At 36.4% G+C, this 11,356-nt stretch overlaps 1 protein-coding gene across 4 annotated transcripts in view; it reads right to left on the bottom strand.

Annotated features, from left to right (window-relative positions):
* Positions 1-6,892: 6,892 nt before the first annotated feature.
* EPHA7 (EPH receptor A7) overlaps positions 6,893-11,356 on the bottom strand; it is a 164,221-nt gene continuing 159,757 nt past the window's right edge. For all 4 annotated transcript variants that reach the window (XM_064486842.1, XM_064486843.1, XM_064486844.1 and 1 more), the window contains exon 17: positions 6,893-10,400. In XM_064486842.1, the coding sequence (XP_064342912.1) occupies positions 10,286-10,400 (115 nt within the window). In that variant the 3' untranslated portion in view covers positions 6,893-10,285. The remainder of the gene's footprint in view (positions 10,401-11,356) is intronic.

The following is an 11,356-nucleotide window of genomic DNA, read 5'->3' as shown; positions in this document are numbered from 1 at the left end:
CAAATTCATTTCAAAGAAAACTAACCATCATAATGTTATTCTAAATTTGCTATATATTATTTAAAGTTCATTTGTCTGTTTAATTTCATGTGTTCTTCATTAAAGTTACCATTAAAAAAAAAAGGCAAGGCAAATATCTCCAATCTGATGGATCAGGAAACAGAGTTTCATGGAGTTAAGTTGTTCTCCCAACGTCAGGGCTTAGTAAATGGTGGGACCAGGACTAATACTTCTATAACTGAGAGCTTCTAACTTTTCCCTCTGCCTTAGTTATTCACTTTCTAAGTGTGAAGATTTTGCTTTGACATTAAATGTATAAGGAGACACCCTTGATGGTAGTTAAAACTTAGTAGTCAAAACTGAGAGTCTACCTTGTAAGGGAAAGATTGTGAAATATACTTAATTTAGCCTCAATGGCAGCTACACAGTTGTTCATTCAGTCACAATTGTAGATTATGTACCTACCACATGCAAGACATTTATTCAGGCTACATGCAGTGCTGTGTGAATACATGGAAAGGAAAATCTCTTGCAATAACTCCATGGCCGCAGCTCATGGGTAGAGTACTACTATAATGGGAAAGTCAGTCTTTCTTTACAAAAGGAAAGAAAGTTAAAAAAAAAAAAAAGATGATATATTTACTCTTGAAAGATGGCAAAATGCATATCTCTAGTAGCAGATTTTGGTTTTTATCGTTAACACATTGAATGTGTGAAAGCAGTAGGTGTAAAACCTCTTCAACTCCCTTCCCAAACACATTATGCAGACAGGGAGCCTGGTCTGCTGCTGCTCTGGGAGCAGAGAATGGAGATTGAGTGAGAATTACAGAAGCATGTGTTTAGCCGGAATAACTCAGCATACCAAATAAACAAATGATAAAGCATGAAGGCATGCATTTTAAGAATATTAAAGTCAAGAAAACAGGCTAAATACTGAGTGTGATACCATCTTGTGCTAAGGCTGTATAGACTTCTTGCTAAAAGAGAGGAATAGCTATAAAGCTACATGAAGTTGTTGGCTTGATTATTTGGAAAGCGATATGGGGAAGAAATAGATGTTATGGCAGTGACCATATTTTAACTAGTCAGAATGGTATTTTGGAATAATGAAGTTATAATTATGTCTGTTTTTCAATCAAAAAAGTTTGTGAGCAATCAGTAAATACCAATATGATGCTTATAGCCAATCAGAAATTAAGATGTGACCACCAGTTGCTGATGTCATTTGGATTAAATGTTTGGACAAGGTGTGTAGCTCGTTGTGATACTGTGGTCTGGAGGCTTCAGATGGGGTTCTGCATCTCTCTCAGGTCAATGAAGATGAGGGCTATGTGGGGAACGGCTTAGTGAAGCATCTGGGAAACTTTTGTGACATTGAAAAAAGACAAACTTCAGTGGAAAGAGAGCATGATTAAGAGGCTCAGTTTTGGAGAACGGTCTTCATATGTTTGGTTAGGACCTACCGCTAGCATATTGGAGTCTTTGGCTTGAGGATCTTGTGACTCTCAATCACTCAACACATCCCTATTAGGAATCTGCAAGGTACTAGGAACTGTGTCAAGCTTTGGAATAGAAATGTGAGTTAGACAAAAATTCTGCCTCCTATCTGTGCGACAATGTAATTGATAGATAAAGAAACAATGTAAAATATTATTTAACATAACCAGGCAATGGAAAATTGGAGGTTTTCTGACTCCTTGACTAGACAGTAGATGAAAGTCATGTAGACTGCTCCCCACCGCTTCTCCAACAAGAAGCAATGAAAGATAATAGTTAAAACATATATTTAGATGAGAGAAAATGTGAAGTGGCATATGAACACATAGATATCATTTTCTATGATAACTCAGAATGCAGTGTTTATTAACAAAATGATCTGCTTTGTTGTGTAGTTTCTAGAGTGTGTCCCAATCATTGAAGGAGATACACAGAAAATGGGAAAAAATGACATTGTGATATCAATTATAAATTGAGGAGGATCATGTGTTTTTCCTCAAATTTAACTTTTTTTTTGTCCAGTACTCGTGTTAAAGATAATTACATATTCTTGCTCCATGGTATAGGAATAGAAGCTACCACCAGATTTTAAATCTGTTGGGCTCAGTAGGCACTAGTAAAACACATTTACTTGCTTCCCTCAGAAAACTCATAATGAAAAGGGAGTATGAAAGAACTTCATGTGCTGAAGTCACAAGCAGTTCAGTCAAGCAGGCAGGGATATTGGTGAAGATCACTGATGCTCTGTTACATGACTGAGTGCAATTTCCTGATCAGTGAGGGGCCATTAACGTCCTTTAAACTGGGGGAAAACATGATCAGATACGTGTTAGAGAAATGACTCTGAAAGTCGTAATTAAGATAGCATAGAGAAAGAAAACTACATTGGAAGATGTAACATTAGTCTAGGTGAGAGATGATGAAAGCGTAACTTAGGGCTGTGACTGTGAAAATGGTGGTAGATTCTAGAGATAACGAGAAGCTAACATCAGTGGGATGTAGGGAATAATAGTTTATGGTCAGATGAGTGAAGTTTGACTCTTTGGGTACTGATTTGAGAGATATAATTAATAGCAATTTAAAAAAAAACTAAGAAAAAGATAAGAATGAAATTTGGGAGCAAACAATATAATGTATATTCTAAAATTCATTGGTAAATGAGTTAATTCAGAATTGACAGTAGTGTGTTTATAAGTGTTTGTTAAATAAACAGACAGCAAGAAATGTATACAAAAGGATTTCCCAGACAGATAGTAAAAGCTAACTCGTACTGAGCACTTAACATTCTTATAAGTATTTTCCAAGCATCAATTAACAAATCTAACAACTCTTTAATTGGGTGCTAGTTAGTCCCATTTTACTGGTAAGATAGGAGGAAGGATACAGAGAAATTAAATCATTTCCTTTGCATGACACGTAGTGATAGGAATTAGTCCCAGTGGTTTGTATTCACACCCTCTACCATCACCCATCTACCCTCTTCATAATGTAAATGATAAGTAGACTTTCAGGCTGGTCCACAAACTTCAACTTTACTGTATTTTTACTTAACTATAGAATTACTGATGCAATCTTGAGTTTGAGAGCTGGAGAGAGGGACTTTTTCATTTACAGAAGGAGAAAAATATTCTTTTCCCTCACCTAATTTTAAAATACAATCATAGCTCACATCTTTCTGCAGATTACTCTCCCTTAAAAAACATTCTCACCGCGTCTTTGCCTCATCAAACGAGATATTGGTAAATAGCCCTCCGTTACTTCTCTCATCAAGTCCAATTTCTTCTACTTGAATTCAAGTTCTTCTTTAATCTTACTCTGTTATTTACAACCAGTGATACCTCCTACTTTTTTCAACATCAGGAAGACGCTGCTATGTGGTCTTGTTTACTAATTCGCTCCTCCCAGCTCCCTGCTTCACCCAGGTCCCCATCTCCGCGCGCCTCTGCTCGGTCTCCGGGGAGGTCCTGCCGCCCCAGCCTATCACAGAAGCATCCAACCGTGCTCTGGAATTAGTTTCCTCCCTCGACACCCGTTTTACTACCACTTTCACTGCACCCCATTTACCCTTCAGAGCACCTGATCCTCGCTACCTTTCAAGAAGAAAAAAACAATTTGAATTAATTTGCACTTCAAGGATCTAAAATATTTATAGAGTGTCTACTGAGTGCCAGAAACTGCTAAATCCCCCAGGACGTAAAACAAAGATTTCCATTTGGCTTCTGCCCTCCAAGAGCACTTGATCTAGTGGGAGAGACACACACAGACACGTAACCTGACAGAACACAGTAGGATAATCACAGCACCAGCAGCAAAAGCAAAGCAAAATAGAGAGAATTCTGGCTCTTGGGTGTCGGTGGAGTCTTGGAGGAAACAGCTTTTGAGTTGCGTCTTGACGCCAGGGATTTCCACCATGTGGAAAAGGGAGAGGGAATGTGAGAACGGAGAGCAAAGCTGTGGGAGCAGGGAAGTCTTTTCTATTGCTCTGATCCAGAAATAAAGAGTAATTAATTCATATTTAAGCACCATGGCTAGACCTTTGTCCTGTAAACTCCATTCCCATCACATCTCTTTCTTTTTTTGGTAAGAATTCCCAATAGCTCTTTATTGTCTGTCCCATTAAACTCAGTTTCTCCAAGGTGACTCTCCAGATTTCCTGTGATTCCTCCCTGCCTTTTCTGAACACTTTTATCTACAGTATTACTTGCTCCTTTTCAAATCTGAAGGATAGTATTATTTGCTGTTTGCTGGTTTTGTTTTCAAGTCGATCAGAAGAGGTTTACTTGCTCCTTGTCTGCTGGTCCTGCACCACCCCTAAGGGAACAGGTGCTTCTTGACGGTCAGCAGAGCCATCGAGATGGCAGCAGGAGCCCATGTGTTAGCGCCTGTTTGTTCCTCAGGGAGAGCTTGGAGGTTTGTTTGTAGAGTCAGAGTTCTGCAGTTTCTGTTAAATTGGGTTCCGGTGAATATGCCGGGAGCTCTGCGGGCAAGGGGCGATGATCTAAGTGAAAACATGGAATTACAGTAACACATGACCAGCAATCCCTGAAAAAACTTGTGCAAATGTCAGACCTGAAGAAAGGTGTGGGTCTCTTTCATCTGGAAAGAGTACGTTTCAGTAGCATATTCTGTCTGGTTTTTAATCTTAACGGTACTTATCTCTAGCTGATTGATAGAGGGATGTCAGAGTCAACTTAGAACTTTCTCTTGTAATTCGCTGTGGGGTCCGGCCAGCAGTGTAATAAGTGTTGGCAAATCCATGTCACTTTTGAAAAGTGTTTGTGAGTTGTTTGCCTCATTCCTGTGAATTGTGAAATATTTAAAAGAATATATGATTTCTATGAACATTAGTTCTGCATAGGTAGCTAAATTTTCTCTATTTGTTTGGCTCGAGCTTGTTGCCCACTCACTGTATTTAGTTTTGGTTACATAGTGAAGTGGTGAGTATATAAACAGTGTGTTTGTCCGTTACTAACCTAGAACCAACATTACTTAAAACAAGTGTGCCCATTGTCTCTTCCTCCGAGCATCTTTAATTAAGATCTATGATTAATCACTCATTTAAAAATACATTGTGCATTCTTTAGCTATAAAATCTACAGATATACTTAATCGAAATCCATGAATTTCAAAAGGGAAACAAAAATAATCTTCTGGAGTAGAAACCTGGGATATTTGAAATAATGAAATATATGTTGCAGGTTATAGATGATGGAGTTTTGTTACTCATAGAGGTTTAGAATAGACAACATCTTGCTTATTACTGTCCCAAATCATCAAATGCCTGCAATTTGAGAATCCCTACTACTATTACCTGTCTAAGGAATTCTAGTGCTGTTACAGACCTGCAGAACTCTAGACTGGAGCTACTTACAGCTACTTACTGCTACTTACCAAACTTTGTGAAACAGGTCCAATTAAATTAGGTCAATTAATTACATTTATTTTAAACTCAAGGTCAATCAGAAGAGGTCTTTTATTGTTTAATTATAGATTTAATTACATTCAATCACTGAACTTGACAAAAATACCCCCTTACAGCACTTAACTCTAATGAGGCTCGCAGAAGCATCTCACTGAAATATTTTATTCCCCTGTTCATATTCTTCAAGCAATGCTGAGATGCATTAGGTAAAAGAGTGAGAGCAGCTAGGAAGGGGCTACTGACTGGACACAAAGCCAAGAGCATGCTCTTCCCTTCAGGGCAGCCTGAAAGTTTGTCAGTCACCACACGCTTTTATCATTTGTTAGTATCAGTAGTTACGATCTTTTGAACTGAATGCAGGAATTTGATCCCTCTTTGATTCCTTTCAGAAGCTTTTCTCAAAATTGATTTGAGTTTTCACTGCAGCTAACAATAAGACAAAGGGTAAAATCAGGAGATAAAAATACTTCAACAAAAAATTGTTACTGATGATTACCAAAAGTATTAAAATTGAATTTTTACTTAGTGCTAGAACTTGTATGTCTTTAATGGCTTTATACTTTTGAAGGAAAAAGAGAGCTGGTAGGATAGTGTATTTTTGTGCCACTTATGAATCTAGTACTTTAAGAGATCATCTGACTGGCCCTCAGTGTTTTCAGGCTGCATAATTATCACTGTGTGGACTCAGCAAAGGCACTGCTGGTTGAATAGTCAGGGATAGCAAGACTTCAAGATTCTCTTTCAATGTCAGTTCAGCCTATCCTGAGCCTCAGCATCACAAGTGTGAAAACCAGAGGTAGCACCTCATGCCATATCTGCTTAGTCTCATTTTTTGAAACATGTTTAGCTATTTGTTAAGAGTTGGTGGATCTTAAGGAGGTGACGCCATAAAAAAGGGGGGGGGGTGCTTAGTTGTCTTCATTTCGGGTGCAAGTTGGTGTGATCACTAAGTAAGTCAGTGTCAGTGATAAGCAACTCAGTCAGGCAACCAGATTTATCACTTTTCCCATTTGCTCTGGATGCGGTTTGCTTTCAGCAGCATCTTAAATGCAAAAGCTCTCCAAGATGCTGTATTGTAGTAACTGTGTAAAATATCTGTCAGGGTCCAATGGCAATGTTACCTTACCCGGGCGAATATTCTTGTTAGTCCCATGTAGCTGTAGATTCAAAAACGAACAAAAAAGGGTTTTAATTAAAATGTTTGACAGTAAGGCTCTTTGAAGATATAGACTTAACTTGTTATTCTGTCATAATTAGAGTGGAATTAAGTCAGTGTGCAGGAGAAGGAGGGGACACAAAGGATATTATTTTTCTCCATATTCTGATTGGTCCACTGAAATAATTCAATAAAACCTTCACTCTGAACAGCTCCTTTCATGATACTGTGTAAGAACATAAAGAACAAGTAAGGGACATAAAGGAATCCACCAATGATTGGAGACAGGCTTTTCTTTACATTGTCTAATAGACTCGTTTATTATTTTAAGCTGGTAAAAAGAGACTTATGATTCGTGTTGAAGAAAGAGTTATTTGTGCTTGATACATTGAAGACACTGTTCAAAAGCAGTTTGTCCTTATAAAAGGATGACCCCTGTAGTAATTCTTAGGCAAGGAGGGACAAATTCAACCAACAAAAAGCACATCTCACCCGAGTTCCCCATGATTTCTCCACATATAGCAAAAAAATACACATCAGTAATTTATTGGAACATGCACATCAGTGAGTGGCCCAGTTCTAGGCCACTCAGGAAACCAAAGGGAGGAGATCAGCATTACCTAAATAAAAAAGAGGTGAGTTACACCATTTTAATTGTCTTAAAAACACGGGTAAGAGGAGCAATTAAAATATAGTCCTAAGTAGTACTAGCTAATGTAGATTACATAAGTATACAATATGATTCAACTCATAGTGCTCTGACAAGCAGAAACCACCAGTCCTAGTAAACAAGGCCCAGATCAGTTGCTGAGAAAATGTTCGATTCAGATGTAATACGTTAACTTTTATTTCAGTCCTGAATGCAAAACACAAGTCAAGTGTGAAGACAGCATTCTAAAAAAGGTGGCTCTGTTAAAGCAAGGAGGCCGTTTCCTTTTGCATTTTTATAAGGTCTGAATTCTCTTTCCGACGTTTACTTTCTCTACGCTTCCTCCCCTGAGCACTAATTTATCAAAAAAACAAAAAAAAAGATTTCAAGGTGCAAGTTGTACATTCTTATCGTTATACCGTTTCATCTCTTTCTGGAAGACAGTATTACAATCAGCATTGCAATGTTAATTACTTTTCTCTGAATATCTGTTTCACATACATGTGTTTCAAAACCGTCATGTTATTGGGAAAAGAAACCTACCAAAGAGAGAGTGATGTCATTATACCCTTCCTATTGTGCTGCGTGTCTTTCCCAGCCCTTCTCCCTTTCCCTGTAAAGAGCTGTAAAAAATTTAAGGCAGATGAGGTATATTGCTGAAGAAAAAAGTTGTTTTTGAAAAAAAAACTCAAAAAAACTTTTATTCTGCCCTTCTACTCAAGAAAGACGACTCAACTATAAATCTAGTGCTAGAAAAAAGCAGGAAAGACACCGTTTGAATGTACCATACTATGTCTTCTATTTCTAGAATGGCTTTTTGTTAATTTAATTTTAATAGAAAAAATAAGCACCTTAAGCTATGAACAAGAAAAGAACTTCATTATTAGTGAGTCTAGAATCCAAACGGAATTAAGAACACTCACTCAAACTCTTTCACTCATTCTCACAAAGGCCAATGCTACTGATTAGAATTGTAAAGTGCTGTACTTAGTATAAACACTTGTATACACTGCAGACACTGAAAAATAACCCCCAAGCACATTGTGTTATAGTTCCAAAAATATATTTACAGTCTATTACAAAGATTACAAATGGAAGTGTCTAGGTGAACTGTATTATGCTAATTAAAATTATTTTACAGATTATTTTTTCTTTAGGGACAAAAACATTTTAGTGAAATTAAAATGATTTTTCTAGTCAATCAAAAAATAAATTAAAATATCAAATAACACTGTACAGTGATTTAAAAGGAAAAAAAAATAGGGTGGGGAGGGGTTTGGGAAGCAATCCTTTTGAGTTTTTCTATAGCCATCTTTGGTCCTAAATGTGGGAAAACACATCATGTAGCACTGAAAATACCTGTTCTTTTGTGATGCTCTGCAAGTAAAATAGAAAAATATAGTGCATTTTCAATGTATTCAGAGCCCACTACAGAGAAATGTGTGTACAAAACAAGACAGTATAAATAAAATTTACAAGTTTTACAAAGGAACATTTACAGGTTTTGTTTCCGTTATTTGTTTGTTTGCTTGTGGGTGTCCACGTTATCAAACAAGACCAATTCTGACCGATCCCTGGGATCTTCCTCTATTAAAATCATTATAAACAGCCCAATTCTCTTTGGAAATACAACAGTTCAATTCTGGGGTAGTTCATGATTTTCGTAACTTTTGAAAGCATTACTCACAATATGTATACATTCCTGAAATATCTAGAAAGACACATTTAATTATTGCTTATGAAATTCTAACACAGTAATCCAATAATATGGTTTAATAAATAAAGCTTGAAAAAAAAAGCCAGATCCTTCACCTCTTCCTTACATGGTAAAAAGAATTCTTTCATTTAACAAGCTTCTCACATCAGCGTTCACAAATAAAAAAGCCTTTTTTTTTAACTGCGATGGTGATATTCTGTGCAGCAAATTTGTTTTTGAAAGGTGAAAATTGTGAACTGCCCCTTTTATCATGCTTCAGAGTTCTAATATAAAACTTCATTCTTTCCTTTCATGTTTGGACTGCATTCAACAGAACAGGATATAAAATATATGTCAACTATTTCTCCTAAATTTCCTAGTGTCTTGGTTATTGAAAAAAATCGTGATGTGCTCAGATTAAATTTTAGATAGCACTGGATAGTTCTTGCTTTCAGAGACTTGCCTTCACCAACATTCTTTAGATGAAGTGCCTCATCTTTTTTTATAATCATAAACCTACAATTTGAGTTTTTTTTTTTATTAAATTCTGTCTAGTAAAATCACTCTATAAACAATCTGTTAAAAGTGCCTTAGAGTATTTATGGATCATTATTGCTTTTTCATTGAAAAGATAGTGTGTTGTCAGATCTTTACAAAAAAATTTCTTTTTAAAAAATATCAGAGCTCTTGGCAACTTGCATTTTCTTGACTATCTGCCAATTAGCAAACAATATCAAAACAGCACTGATTAAACAAAATTAAATGGCACAAAAGGATACCAATGTTTGGACAGAGATATATCTTCAATCATGCTATTTGTTTTTAAAATTTGAGACTCTTTCAAAGGTACCCAGTGTAGTTATGTGTCATAGATTAACACTAAAAAGGTCCAAAGCTATAAACAACTTTCTAAAACAAAGTCCTTATGAAGAATAAACACAAATGAGTTTAAAAAGGAATAGTCTGAAATCACACATTTAAGGAAAATATTTCATTGATTTTAACAATAAGATCATGATTTTATTTGACAAATATATTCTTTCTTAAATTCTTTATGTACACTTTAAAAAGTCTATAAGATAAAAAGGAGGTTAGAGAGCTCAAGGTGTTTGGATGTTTTTCAGGTAGTACTTTGTTTATTGTCACTGCTGTTTTCCTGGCCACCAGTGGTGGATCCTAAATTCCCTTTTTATATATTCTGGTGGCACTTAGGAGTTCAAGTCTATCGGTGCTTCTTAAATCTTCTCTTCACTGTAGGAAGGACTCAGGACATCAACTGTCTTCTAGCAGCATTCTATGCATATCCTGAAGGCCAGTACTGTTCTCTCGAGGTCCATAATCTCCCTCATACGAGAGAAATGCTCATCACACTTGGATGCCAGTTCCATGTAAATGGAGCATTTGTGCTCGCATAGTCTGAATGCTGCTCATGATTTTCTTTTGATGGCCAACCAGTGTGATCCCTAAACTCATCACATCCCTGAAAAAGAGAAATGCATTTTTTTAAAAATTAGTTACCCTACAAAACACTGATTTGGTACTGAACTGTCATCAACTCTTTAATTAAAGAATCTGTTTCTCTTAGGCAAACAGATCTTATCTTAGTGTTCTTGGATATCCTATTACTGCAGTGGGTCACACCCACAACTTGCCTCAGTGTTCTCCTTGGTAAAGACCTACGGCTCGGGCTCTCATATTGTCATGATAAGTCATTTTTAAACTGATTTGACATTTTATATAAGAAATTATTAAAGTCTCAAAATTATTATTAACTTAAGGTAAGATTTGGAAACACTCTTGGAAATGTTATATTCTTGAACCTAAGTGACATTTAAAATGTTTAATTTTTAAAATAGGATACGGTATGAAGGGAAACATTTCTTGGCTGCAGTAGATCAAGAATCATCAACAATCACACAAAATATTTTACTGAGTTTAATTAGCAGGTGGTTAACTCTGAAGACACTGTATCTTACTTTTAATTCAATCATTTGGCTACATTTTGGGAAAAAAATATTCTTTAAAGTGCACAATACCTATGTTTAAAAGCTTGAATCTGACATAAACTAGCTGTATCTGTGTATGCACTGTGACCTCTCTTAATAGCCAGAAAGACTGAGCTTAGGTATTGACAAGTAGCTAAAACATAGCGACAGTAGAGCACTGCAGTAATTTCATAGCACTGGTCAATCAGACTTTCAGAAACACAGTTTTTCAGGGGAGTAGATTGCTTTGGAGAGACAGGTGTAATTGTATCAGCTCTGTCCATCATATCTGTGGGGACTAGCAGAAAACTAAACAAGAGCCTGTGCATATGCTGAAATTCATGTACGTGTCATTTCCTGACATGCCAGGAAAGAGTATGTGATTGCTGGCCTTCTCATCTGAAAAATGTGAAACGTTTCTCGCAACAGTACATAAACAGGATCCCACAAA

This window comes from Camelus dromedarius, chromosome 6 (assembly GCF_036321535.1).
Source record: "Camelus dromedarius isolate mCamDro1 chromosome 6, mCamDro1.pat, whole genome shotgun sequence".
In the NCBI taxonomy this organism is placed as follows: Eukaryota; Metazoa; Chordata; class Mammalia; order Artiodactyla; family Camelidae; genus Camelus; species Camelus dromedarius.
Note: the sequence above shows the minus strand (reverse complement) of the source record. Positions and strands in the feature narration are given on the sequence as shown.